The sequence below is a fragment of the Geotrypetes seraphini genome, chromosome 10 (assembly GCF_902459505.1).
Source record: "Geotrypetes seraphini chromosome 10, aGeoSer1.1, whole genome shotgun sequence".
Classification (NCBI taxonomy): domain Eukaryota; kingdom Metazoa; phylum Chordata; class Amphibia; order Gymnophiona; family Dermophiidae; genus Geotrypetes; species Geotrypetes seraphini.
This window is the reverse complement of record NC_047093.1, coordinates 125,634,035-125,648,274: the sequence shown is the minus strand read 5'-3', so window position 1 is coordinate 125,648,274 and position 14,240 is coordinate 125,634,035. Positions and strand designations below refer to the sequence as shown.

The 14,240-nt window shown below is 41.1% G+C and overlaps 1 protein-coding gene across 4 annotated transcripts in view; it reads left to right on the top strand.

Annotated features, from left to right (window-relative positions):
- Positions 1-14,240, top strand: part of PLA2G4A (phospholipase A2 group IVA) — a 120,378-nt gene that overhangs the window by 42,770 nt on the left and 63,368 nt on the right. For 2 of the 4 annotated variants that reach the window (XM_033960800.1, XM_033960799.1), the window contains exons 4-6: positions 2,208-2,356; positions 8,115-8,228; positions 13,576-13,613. In XM_033960800.1, coding sequence (XP_033816691.1) covers positions 2,208-2,356; positions 8,115-8,228; positions 13,576-13,613 — 301 coding nt within the window. Of the gene's footprint in view, positions 1-2,207; positions 2,357-8,114; positions 8,229-12,398; positions 12,438-13,575; positions 13,614-14,240 lie in introns of those variants that run through there. The other 2 variants (XM_033960802.1, XM_033960801.1) reach the window with 2 other exon arrangements.

Here is a 14,240-nt window from a genome sequence, read left to right as displayed (position 1 = left end):
TGATGTCACAATGGCTATAACAGTTTCTTGATCATATGTCTCTTTAGCTATAAATGATAATATTATTATTAAGACTTAGCCAAAAGGAAGATTTATAAACTAGAAAGAGTTTTACCTCATTTCTTTCATAAGACATTAATTATTTTTTTCTGAGGCCCTCCAAGTACCGACAAATCCAAAATTTGGCCCTGCAAAGGCTTTGAGTTGGAGACCACTGGCTAAACTATAACCATGACATCCTGTTTGTCTTTGGGAAGCAGAGCTGAGATAGTGATGTCATCATGCCTCATTCCACCAATAAGAGCCAGCCTCATCAGTGATGTCACAATGGAATGATAACAGTTTCTTGATCATATGTCTCTGGCTATAAATGATAATATTATTATTAAGACTTAGCCAAAAGGAAGATTTATAAACTAGAAAGAGTTTTACCTCATTTCTTTCATAAGACATTAATTATTTTTTTCTGAGGCCCTCCAAGTACCGACAAATCCAAAATTTGGCCCTGCAAAGGCTTTGAGTTGGAGACCACTGGTCTACAGTATGATATTTAACAGAATATGATGAATGTTTTGGAAACTAAAGGAATAATAACTAATGTGCATTAACAAAATAACACTCAATTTTTGTTTCTTTTGGTGCATTAAATAGTAAAATTGTGTGCTATTTTACCATAACATACATTAGTTTAATGTACTGTGGGCTATATAATAATGAGATGCAAATTTATGTAAAGCACCTTGTAGTATAAACTGCTTTAATCCAGCAAAACTAAAGCTGGTGTAATATTTCCTGCTCTGGAACATCAGCGTGCTAACCCTTGGCCCAGTGCTTCCAAGCACCAGCTTGTAGGGGCTCCTGTGGTAATCTAAGTCAGTGTTCTTCAACCGCTGGTCCGTGGACTGATGCCGGTCCGCAGGGCAGGCACGTGCATCGGGCCCCAGCCGCCGGTCCACGGTGCTATTGATGCGATATTGTCTTCAGGCCGGCTCCCTCTTCCTCAGTGCTGCAGTGCACAAAGCAGTGGGCAGAGGCTCCTACGCGCGTCCTGCGCCTGAACCAGAAGCCTTCTCTCTGACGTTTTTGGTCCTGTATTTTCATGGGTTTAACTCTGATCTGGTACGAATGAATATTGAGCAGCATACAGTGTGCTTTGTGTAGTTTAATTTTGTGGCTAACCGTTATGTGTTGTTAATACGATTATGTTGTGTGTATACAGTACTCCCCCGATATTCGCGGGGGTTCCGTTCCAGGAACCCCCGCGAATCTTGAAAAACCACGAATACGGTTTTTCATGGGGGAGACTGAAGAGGGCAGCGGGAGAGCAGCCAGAGCGCCGCAAGTGCAGGAAGTCACTCGCGGTATGCTCCGACCGCCTCTTCCTGCACTAAGTTGGACCTTACCCAATCAGGAGCTGTGTGTCAAAGCAGCTCCTGATTGGATAAGGCCCGGCTTAGTGCAGGGAAGAGGCGGTCGTAGCATACCGCGAGCGATTTCCTGCACTCGCGGCGCTCCGGCTCCTCTCTCCTGCCTCTCCCGCTGCCCTCTTCTTGTCGGCGGTTCGCGGTTGGAAAATACCGAGAATGACCGGGACCGCGAACCGCCGACTGCGAACAGCCGGGGGAACACTGTATGTAAAAAATGAATGAAAAAATGGTGTTACAATTAGTACTGTTATGGGGACGGGCTCTGGGGCGGAGATAGGGTGGAGATGGGCGGGGTCTGGCCCATGACTTAGCCCAGTGTTCTTCAACCGCCGGTCTGGGGACCGGTGCCGGTCCACAAAATAATTATTTTATTTCCACCGGTCCATAGGTGTCATGAGGTTGAAGAACACTGGTCTAAGCCACAGTTTAATAATTTCCCTCCTAATTGGACGTGGGAGCCCTGCTACATTCAAAGATTCAATTAATCTAAAAACAAAATAAAGGAGTAGAAAATAGCTTCCAAAGTGCATGACTTATCCTTTCACTAAACACTACCTTACTTAAATGCATATTTGTTCCATGCTTAGAACGTACAGCATAAAGACAACATTCACTGCTGATCCTTTGCCTGCACTTTTCTAGAACAATCCACTTGTCACTTGGCTCCCATAATTGGTTATTGTCCCTCACTTGTGCTTGTTGGTGGTGTGGGATACAGGTATTGATGTAACTGGGAAGATCAACCTCATTATCACTTTACCGCTTTGCTTTTTATTCCAGTTGACACCCCAGACCCCTATGTAGAGCTTTTCATTTCATCGGCCATAGACGGCAGAAAGAAAACAAAATATTTCAACAATATCATAAATCCAGTGTGGAATGAGACTTTCGAGTTTATTTTGGACCCCAATCAGGAGAACGTATTGGAGGTAAATTGTGCTTATTTAGGTTATTTAATATGTGGCCTGAAGTCTTAATCTTCAGGGCAGGATCAACCCTCTGTTTGGCCTAAGGCAAGTAAACCCATTGGGTTCCCCATTGTAATATAAATAAAAACTCACAAAAAACGTGGGGTCCATAAGGTTCTGTTTCCAGAGGAAAACTGGGAGAGAAAGAAGCAGCAGGGGAAGAAATGCCGTTTGCTAGCTTGATGAAGATGTGCAAGGTGTGCAGAAAATAGAGGAGCCTCTGTAGGTGGCAGTACCAACAGCTGATTTACCATAGCAAAAACCTGCCTTGGGAGCCACTGAATTAGTATATTTGAAAGGACCCCTCCTAAATGTTGGAGGCTTGAACAAATGCCTTAATCCTGCCCTGCTCATCTTACCTACAAGGTATGAAGTACCAGGTGGATTCAGACCAATCAAATAAAATCCAGGCCAGTCTAGGTCTCTTGGTAGTACCCAGATCTTAATGGAAAATCCTTTCCTCATTCTTGCCTAGCTAATCAATGTTATTTAATTTGTTTTTTTTTCTTTAATTAGTATGACTATAATTCATACCTTAACTACAGTTATTTTTACTTTTCTATTATATTCAAGCAAGTACGGTATATGTTACATCCATTTGATAGTCTGATTTAAATAATGTATTACATAATCATTGTAATCCATCCAAGTACCAAGAAATGCAGATCCCAAAATATTTCTCATCATTTTGGATGCCACAGGCTTGATCAAAAAGGACCTCCAGGTGCACCTGGATAAGTTGCCTATACACGTTACATAAGAACTGGGTCAGACCAGCAGTCCGCTCATGTAGCGGCTGTCTGGTTAAAGACCAGTGCCCTAACTGAGACTGAGACTAGCCCTATCAGCGTACGTCCTTGTTCAGCAGGAACTTGTCTAACTTTGTCTTGAACCCCTGAATGGTGTTTTCCCCTATAACAGCCTCCGGAAGAGCGTTCCAGATTTCTACCACTCTCTGGGTGAAGAAGAACTTCCTTACGTTTGTACAGAATCTATCCCCTTTTAACTTTAGAGAGTGCCCTCTCGTTCTCCCTACCTTGGAGAGGTAAAGCACCTCTTTATCTGCCCCTGGAGGGTGTTTCCCCTATAACAGCCTCTGGAAGAGCGTTCCAGCTCTCTACCACTCTCTGGGTGAAGAAGAACTTCCTTACGTTTGTACAGAATCTATCCCCTTTTAACTTTAGAGAGTGCCCTCTCGTTCTCCCTACCTTGGAGAGGTAAAGCACCTCTTTATCTGCCCCTGGAGGGTGTTTCCCCTATAACAGCCTCTGGAAGAGCATTCCAGTTTTCTACCACTCTCTGGGTGAAGAAGAACTTCCTTACGTTTGTACGGAATCTATCCCCTTTCAACTTTAGAGAGTGCCCTCTCGTTTTCCCTACCTTGGAGAGGGTGAACAACCTGTCCTTATCTACTAAGTCTATCCCCTTCAGTACGTTGAATGTTTCGATCATGTCCCCTCTCAATCTCCTTTGTTCGAGGTAGAAGAAGCCCAGTTTCTCTCATTTTTTTGCTGTATGGCAGCTCCTCCAACCCCTTTGTACTCCAGAAAGAAGCTCTCTTTATGGCACAGTGCAAGTACTATGGCAAGCATTGGCAGTAAATATGAGAAATTGAAATCATACGCCACATAACTTGGTTTAGGAGTGTGTTTCATTCCTGTAATGGCATGTGCAAAGCTAACCCTTTGGGAGAAATTGTCCTGATATAATCTAATGTAGAGGATTGAAAATTAATAGATGGACTCTTGAAGTTAAAAAGGATATTATGTATTGCTATTACTGTGCTATAAACCCTGTACTTTTAATGCAGAAGGTACACATCAGAGAATGGAGGAAAGAGAAACTATATCAAAGGACAAGCTTTAAAAGGCAACGGATGCCAATCTAAGATCCTTGACTGGACAAATTTAAAAAAGGGTTTCTCTTGAAACAGCTGAATGATGCCACAGAAAGATAAATAGAGAGGGAGAATGGAGATTTAACAAGGCGTGCAGGAGGAGAGGTGCCACAGCAAGCACAGCATTTGAAGGCAGCAATGGGAAAATCTTCTGTGATAAATGAGATGGGAATAGAGAGAGTTCTGGAAATGCAAGATAAGCGAAGGACAGATACAGAAGTCAACTGAAGAAGAATAAGAATTGCAGAAGGACCCAGAAGTGGAGGAATTAGCAATTGAGCTGCTGGCTTAGATAGATAAATAGGCTGGGATAGAGAAAGGTTACCCACGTTGAATTTAACACATAAAGAGTATGATAAATCAAATGAATATGGCCAGAATCTGAATAAGAACATAAGAATTGCCGCTGCTGGGTCAGACCAGTGGTCCATCTCACATGGCGGCCCTTAGGTCAAAGACCAGTGCCCTATTCGAGTCTAGCCTTACTTGTGTATGTTCTGTTCCAGTAAGAACTTATCCAACCTTGTCTTGAATCCCTGAAGGGTTGTTTACCCTATAACAGCCTCCGGAAGAGCATTCCAGACCTCCACCATTCTCTGGGTGAAGAAGAACTTCCTTACGTTTGTACGAAATATATTCCTTCTAACTTTAGCGAGTGCCCTCTTGTTCTCTCTTCAGTATCTTTTATGTTCTGTTCCAGTAAGAACTTATCCAACCTTGTCTTGAATCCCTGAAGGGTGCTTTACCCTATAACAGCCTCCGGAAGAGCATTCCAGACCTCCACCATTCTCTGGGTGAAGAAGAACTTCCTTACGTTTGTACGAAATATATTCCTTCTAACTTTAGCGAGTGCCCTCTTGTTCTCTCTTCAGTATCTTTTATGTTCTGTTCCAGTAAGAACTTATCCAACCTTGTCTTGAATCCCTGAAGGGTTGTTTACCCTCTAACAGCCTCCGGAAGAGCATTCCAGACCTCCACCATTCTCTGGGTGAAGAAGAACTTCCTTACGTTTGTACGAAATATATTCCTTCTAACTTTAGCGAGTGCCCTCTTGTTCTCTCTTCAGTATCTTTTATGTTCTGTTCCAGTAAGAACTTATCCAACCTTGTCTTGAATCCCTGAAGGGTGCTTTACCCTATAACAGCCTCCAGAAGAGCATTCCAGACCTCCACCATTCTCTGGGTGAAGAAGAACTTCCTTACGTTTGTACGAAATATATTCCTTCTAACTTTAGCGAGTGCCCTCTTGTTCTCTCTTCAGTATCTTTTATGTTCTGTTCCAGTAAGAACTTATCCAACCTTGTCTTGAATCCCTGAAGGGTGCTTTACCCTATAACAGCCTCCAGAAGAGCATTCCAGACCTCCACCACTCTCTGGGTGAAGAAAGAACTTCCTTACGTTTGTACGAAATCTTTTCCCTTCTAACTTTAGCGAGTGCCCTCTTGTTCTCTTCATCTTGGAGTCTCTCTTTCTCTACTAAGTCAATTCCCTTCAATATTTTGGAAATTAACCAAAAATGCTACTGTGCGGGCTTATTCTCCATTCAGTTTGAGGCATTCAGCCAGTATCATTTTATTCTACTGGACAGAAGAAGATGGATTGTCTACCAACTAACAAACTTCAGCTTTCAGTGAGATGTTCTTTATTTATATACCTACTTTCTAACAACCAAAGAAGAAAACTCTAGCACAGGTTTGCTCAATAGGGGCCTTATGAAAAAGTCTGAATTTTGTTCATAAGTAAGAGTGGTGTGTGTTTACAGTACTTCTTTGTACATGTTCATATTCCATTTGAAAGTGGCTTTTCCACAGAGTTTGGCATAAAAACCCATATTTGTCATTCTGAGACAGAAGGCACTTTATAGACTAACGGCAAACAAAAGAAAGGGGAAAAATCCACAGGAAAAAGAGATGCAAAGAAACATACATACATATATAAGCAAGTCTGTGTATACAAAGGTTGTAAGCAGGAAAATTGTTGTACAAAGGAGCCAACATGGTCCATGTTTCACACTTGGTCTTCCTCAGGAGTCTAAGTTACTTTAAAAGTACAACACAAAATTCCAAGTAAAACAATCCAACTGAGGGGATTCAGAGTAGAGAATGACACGGTGACAAAATTCATCACCGTCCCTGTCCCCGCGGATAACCGCGGGAAATAATCCCATGTCATTTTCTAGTGTCTATTTCAACCTCGGTCCTTCTACACCAGCATTCTTCAAAGCAAAGTTTGCGGGTCAGTGGTTGTGCCCAATTATACTCTGATTCTTTCCTCTCTCCTTAAAAAATGACATGAAGATGGTTTCCCGCGGTTATCCGCGGGGACGGGAACGGTGATGAAATTTGTCACCGTGTCATTCTCTAATTCAGAGTACTCAAGTACACATTCTGCGGAAATCTCTGGGCTCCTTTTAGGGAATGCTTCAGACAGGCAAATAACACAGCTGGTCCTTAGAGTTCTGGTTTAATATGATAATACTGTAATGCAGGACCTTTGGCTCAGTTTTGGGAGGCTGAGAATTGGGGGCTCAGTTGGTGGAGTTCATCCGCTGTAATAAAACCCTTAGCGCGCATGCGCACTTCAATCGTCGTTGCTCCGTGCTTCCGTGGTGCCGTGTCCCCGCATGCACATTAGAAAGAGCCTGTGTCGGTTTCCATGCGGCGGTTTTCCCAGCGACAGTTGTGTTGGTTTCCCCCAGCAACGGTTATGTTTTGGTTGCTGTTTACAAAATAAGGAGCCTGTGGAGGTGGAGGTTTTCGCGCCGCGGTTTCCCCAGCAGAAAAAAGGAGCCTGCGGTGGGCCCCACCCCAGCTGCCTCAGAAAACAAGCGACACTTCTTAGATAAGCCTGCTTGGGGAAGGGAGCTATTTTGCTTTGTTTTGAGGGAAGGGTGTGTGCTGGGGAGCTGTGAACTATCTATCTTGCATTGGTTTAGGTAAAGGGGTGTGTGCTGGGGAAGGGGCCCAGGGAGCAAACTTGCTTTACTTTGGGGGGAGGGGTTTGATTTGTTTGGAACAGGGAACGATCTTGCTTTGCTTTAGGGAGAGGGGTGTGATTGGTTGGGAACAAGTAGCGATCTTGGAAAGGGGGGAGAAGGGTAACTATTGGATGGGGGGAGGTAAAAGTAAGGGAGAAGGGCTACTGCTGGACAGGGGGGAGCAGGGAAGGGGTGCTGCTGGACAGGGGGGAGAGACAGAAAGAAAGACAGACAGCGGGCAGGAAGAAAGACAGGGGGCCAGGGAGAAAGAAAGAAAGAAATGCCTAAGGCTACACATCTATTCTAGCACCCGTTAATGTAACGGGCTAAAAAACTAGTGACAAATAAAATCTAAAGACAGGGCCAACAGTGAGTTGCAAATAATATTTATACACTGGTCTGAATTTATGGTACATTTAGAAAACTGAGCTTATGGGTAGGCAAAGATCCTTGGACTATAGTTCTAGGCCACCTTTTTTTATCAGAATTAGGCAATAAATATGGATAGGTACGAGCGTGGTTTGAAAAGTTTGGCAAAAAAGCAAGTTAAACAACGTAGTCTCCATCAAGGGCTACACGTGTAGTGTAGCGAGTTTCCAGTTTTTTGTAAGCTATTTTTCCTACGATGTGAAAAAACTGGAAACTCGCTGGATTAAGTCTCGATGGAGACGACGTTGGTTAACTTGCATTTTTTATCAAACTTTTCAAACCACTCTTGTAAATAAGAATTTCCAGTTTTCAACTGAATAAGTTCTTGCTCTTTTTACGCATGATTTAATCTGAAAGCAGCCTGCTGGAAGGGGAGCATCATACACTTCTTGAAGCTACTTTTGTTTTCATTGTTAGATCACTCTAATGGATGCCAATTATGTGATGGATGAATGTCTTGGCACGACAACATTTCAGATATCCACCATGAAAGTGGGCGAAAAGGAGGAGGTTTCGTTTGTCTTCAATAAAGTAAGCACTGACATTGTAAAGAATGAAAGTATGAATGACAACTCAACTTTGAGCTAAAATACTTGCATAGGAGGCCAAAAGAATAATGTCATCTATATCTGTCCATTTTAAAGCTACTATTTCGCTGCCAAAGAAACATGTATATTTGCTACCACATGCAACGTAAATGCTCTAATTTAGAGAATCAAAAACAATAGCCGAGCAGTGAAATTATAAAATATCGTGATTCTATATATTTTTTTGCAGTTTCTTCAGATATGCCTCCTCCAGCCTGTTGTTATTTAAACACGGCTGAATGATTTCTCTCCGGCATATATATATCATCATTGAATCTGCTTTTCTTTAATTATATTTTTTTGAATAAAGTGCTTCTTGTGCTTCATGTGCAAAATAAAGCCTTAAAAACTTTTCCTCAATAATTTTACAGCAATAACTTAGATGCTGAGAAAACCACTTCCATTGTGATTAATCATCTGCGCCGGGAAGGGACTGATCAATATGTTTCGCTCACAGCTTTGTCAAGAACAGCCTCCTCTTCAATCCCGACTCAGTCTTTTGATACTAATTTGAACAATCTAAAGAAATACTTTTTTACGGAAAGGGTGGTAGATGCATGGAACAGTCTCCCAGAAGAGGTGGTGGAGACAGCGACTGTGTCTGAATTCAAAAGGGCCTGGGATAGGCACGTGGGATCACTCAGAGAGAGAAAGAGATAATGGTTACTGCGGATGGGCAGAATAGATGGGCCATTTGGCCTTTATCTGCCATCATGTATCTATGAACAAATCTTTAAGAGGACCCACCAGAACCTCTCGGAGCTCCCTCAATATCCTGGAATGGATCCCGTCCGGTCTCATAGCTTTGTCCACCTTCAGTTTTTCAAGTTGTTCATAAACACTGTCTTCTGTGAACAGTGGGGTATCCACTCCATTCTCAGGTGTAACTTTGCTAACCAATCGCAGTCTTTCTCCCTGTTTTTCTTCTGTGAATACCGAACAGAAGTATTTGTTTGGCACGTTTGCTTTGTCCTCATCACTCTCCACATAGCGGTTCCAAGTTTATTTATAGTTTGATAGATTGACCATCAACAAGTATCTGGTCGGTTTACAGAGTTAAAATTAACAATTTAAAATAATTAAGGGATAAATATAATTATTTATTTATTATAATACTCAATTAATGGTCTCCACACCTCTTTAAATTTCTTATAATAACCTCTCTTGATTGCCAATGTTTTTTCCATTTCATACACCTGACAAACCGAACTCCACCAGAAACAATAATTCAATCCTCTATAGTCTTTCCAGTTATGTGTTATATGTTGGATGGCAACTCCTGTTAAAATCATTAACAGTTTGTTATTATTTGATGAAATTTGACTTTTGGCCCTCATAGACATTCCAAACAAAACTGTGTCATATGATAGGGCCACAGGATTCTCTAACATACAATTTATTATTAAATTAAATTAAATATATGTAGGGGGGAGGAGGGATGGGTGGGTTTTATGACATTATGAGGGGTAATATATGGAAAGGGAGGGAGGGGAGATAGTTTATGGTATAAAATGAATGTAGAGTTTCAAGTGAAGAATGTATAGTATGACTTGAATTATTGTACACTTGTTTGCATAATGTAAAAACGAATAAAGATATTTAAAATAATTAAGGGAAAATTTTTTTAAATTAAATTATTGATAAAAAAGAAAGGGGGGGGGGAGGAAGTAGACTAGACAAAGGCGATTGGGTAATGGTGGAGTTGATACATAAGGTGATTCCATCTTTTTGTCTTTCTCCTTTCACTAATATACCAGAAAAATTTTTTATCTCTCTTTTTTATATGTATATCCACTTGCGCTTTCACCAGACTTATCTCTCTCTTGACTTCTTTCAGTTTCATCCAATATTCCTTCCTCTTGAGTTTTTTTTATATTTCATGAATGCCAATTCCTTTGCCTTTATTTTTTCCGCCACTAGTTTGGAGAACCATATCTGTTTCCTTTTTCTCTTATTTTTATTTATTTTCTACACAAAAAGGTCAGTAGTTCTTTTTATTGCACCTTTCAACTTGGACCACTGTTTTTCCACTTACCTTATGTCTTCCCATCAAATCAGCTCTTTCTTCAGGTACTCTTCCATGCTATTAAAGTCCGTATGTTTGAAATCCAGGACTTTGAGTTTTGTGTGGCCATCTTCCACTTTGGCTGCTAGATTGAACCAAATCCTATGATGATCGCTACTTTCCAGTTGGGCCCCCACTCAAACATTAAAGACACTGTCTCCATTTGTTAGCACCAGATCCAGTATCGCTTTTTCCTTCATGGGTTCCGTCACCATTTGTCTGAGTAGAGCCCCTTGAAAGGCATCCGCAATCTCCCTACTTCTTTCCGATTCAGCAGATGGAACTTTCCAGTCCGTATCCGGCAGGTTGAAATCACCTAGGAACAGCACCTCCCCTTTCTTTCCCAACTTTTTTTTTTTTTTTTTAATCTTTATTCAGTTTTTAATGCCAACAAAAAGTGCAATACAACATACATACAAATAATAATAATCAAATAAGCACTTATAATCAATCAGTATCTATACAAAAGATAAAACTCCCTCCCCCATCCAACATTACCATCAGGAATAATACCAAAACAAAAGATATACCCCTCTCCCACCCCCTTCCCCTGGATGTGTGGTGCTAAAACAACGGAAAATAAAGATAAAGGACAACTATAACAACTCTACAAAAGACGTCAATGAACCCCAAACTAATCTGAATATCTTAGTATGCCCTAGCATGTCAGCATTCATTTTCTCATAGTTATAACTTAAGCATAAGTTCGCCCACCAAAAAGGAAAACTCAGGTGATCCCAATTCTTCCAATTGAGAGTAACCATTTGCATGGCTATCCCGGTCATAATAAGGAAAAGTTCTGCTCACGCGGCAGCCCTTAGGTCAAAGACCAGCGCCCTAACTGAGACTAGCCCTACCTGTGTACGTTCTAGTTCAGCAGGAACTTAGTCTTGAATCCCTGGCATCTACGCTAATTATAGAACTGACATAAGTGTAGACACCTAATGTGGTAGATATGAATAACTTACAGTATGCTATAAATTATTGGCATAATTGACGGCTCTGCCCATCCATGTGTATGCTTCCTTGCAAAGATTGTCAAGTATTTACAGTATAGTACTCAGGCATTATATTGACACATACATGTACCGTACATGTAATCTAAGCATTTATGTGTTCAGTGGGCATGTAAATGTTAGCACCCAGTTTAAAGCATTACATTTAAAGAAACGTAGGAAAATACGTGAAGCAGGTACTGTATATGAATTTGCACTTAAGAATTTCCATACTGGTACATCAAGCCCAGTATCCTGTTTCCAACAGTGGACAACCTAGGTCACAAGTACCTGGCAAGATCTCAGCGAGAAACAGATTTTATGCTGCTTATCCTAGGAATAAGCAGTGGATTTTTCCAAGCCATTTCAATAATGGCTTATGGACTTTAGTTTTAGGAAATTATCAGATCTTTTTTTTTTTTAAACCCTGCTATGCTAACTGCTTTCACCATATTCTCTGGCAATGAATTCCAGAGTTTAATTTCACATTGAGCTATGCCAACAGTACATTCTAAGATAGACAAAAAAGGCCACTAACTAATCAAATGTTGTCTCTCTGTAACATTCACTTGAAAGCTTGCTATTAGATAGAAAGATGGGTGTGCCAATATTAGAATGTTTTCATAGTTGCATTGTCATTAACTGAATAGATTTCTTTTTTTTTTTTTTTTTTTACTTAGTATTCAATATATTCTGATTCTAATCAAATAATATAGTATTTGATAGGGAAGAAGCTACCCTAACAGCATAATAACCTTCCTAACCAAGGAGTACTGGAGAGAGCAAATCAAGAATTTAAGTGTACAGGAAACAGAGCCTTTGGCTGCAAATATATATATAAAAAAAAAAAAAATCTTTCAGTCTTCTTCATTAGTGCTAAGTGTGAAAGATGCAACTCTTGATCTGGTTCATTTCCTTTGACAAGTGCGACCCACATGGTGCTCAGCAAGATGACAGTGGATGTCCCAAGATTGAAACTCAACTCTGCAAATGATTTCTCTTTCTCTTTCTATCCTTTCCCTTGTTGTTTCCTTGCCTTTCCCTCCTCCTGCAGTTCTTCTCCTAGCGGAAGTCCTTTAAGGATCAGAAGCCTGTAAGTGTCTTCATATTTGCTGTTTAATCCAACCTGTGTCTGTTTTCCTCTGAAATCCCTGCTAAAGGATGTCAATTAATCTCACCATGCTGAAATAATGCAATTACATTCTTCACTTTTTGAAGTGCTTAACCTAAGGCAGTGGTTCCCAATCCTCTCCTGGAGGACCACCAGGCCAGTCGGGTTTTCGGGATAGCTCTAATGAATATGCATGGAGCAGATTTGCATGCCTGGCACCTCCATTATATCAGGATAGCTCTAATGAATATGCATGGAGCAGATTTGCATGCCTGGCACCTCCATTATATGCAGATTTCTCTCGTGCATATTCATGAGGGCTAGCCTGAAAACCCGACTGGCCTGGGGGTCCTCCAGGAGAGGGTTGGGAACCACTGAGCTAAGAGATGATGTTGAGGGAGCCAAAGAAATGCTGTATTATGCAAAGTAATATAGCCGTTACTGTCTGACTCTAGCATTCGAGTCTCTGTGGTTCTTCCACTTGTCTCACGTTTCCAATATTTTAATTTATGTAATTCTAATGACGGAGCTAGAGTGAAACTCTGGACCCTTTGTTGCTATAAACCACTTTTTACATTCAAAAAAAGACTGTTTCAGTGATGGTTGAAGAGCGTTAATCTGACTGCCTCAGTCATAATCAGCAGCTTCTTTAGCAGTGATAGCCATCATTTCATCAAATGATATCAGCACAGTTAACATGAAAGAGAAAAATACACATTTCACAGCTGCGATCCATATTACCTCTATAACAGGTCCTTTTATAAAGCTGCGCTGTCAATCAGCTAATTTACTCCCTTAAAGATCCCACGTGAGCATCCCATTTTCTCTTAAAATCCGTCACGTTGCTTGCCTCAATCCCACTGCAGGTGATTGAGGCAAGCAACGTGACGGATTTTAAGAGAAAATGGGATGCTCACGTGGGATCATTAAGGGAGTAAATTCAGGGGGCGGGTACTTGGAATGGGCAGACTCGATGAGCTATGACCCCTTTCTGCCACCATTTTCTATGTTTCTATGCTAAGTGCCGAGCCGCATGTAGTGTGCGCTGCTTGGCAGGGCAGCTTCGTCAGTGGTTTTCACCCGTAAATAAATAGGTAAGCCTGTTGTGTTTCTTGTTTAGGTCACAGAGATGTTTCTGGAGTTCCACCTTGGAATTTGGTAAGTGACCCGTTTTATTAGGGCGAGAAGCAACGTTCATATGAGTGTTTTTAATTATGTTCTGATTTTATAGTTTGGAATTAAAATGGGCCAACTTAACCCTAAAATAGTCACGAGGATCAGTGTATGAAGAGTGAATATTACAGTTGTGATTTGATTAGTGACAGGTTTTTACATGCTCAAGTACAGTAGATGCTTCTAGAATTATCCTGGAGTACAATAAACACATTAAAAGTAGGTGCCTGGAAAATATAGTTTCTACTTAAGTCAGATCATATAATCCTTTTATTCATAGAACACTGGCTTCCTGTTAAATACAGAATCCAGTTTAAAATACTCATTTTAGTGTATAAAATTAACAAATATGGATCTTCTGATTCTCTCTTCATATCTTACATACCATCTAAACCAGGGGTGGGCAACTCCGGTCCTCGACAGCCAGAATCCAGTCGGGTTTCCAGGATTTCCCCAATGAATATGCATTGAAAGCAGTGCATGCAAATAGATTTCGTGCATAATCATTGGGGAAATCCTGAAAACCCGACTGGATTCCAGCCCTTGAGAACTGGAGTTGCCCACCCTTGATCTAGACCAGTGGTTCCCAAACCTGTCCTGGGGGACCCCCAG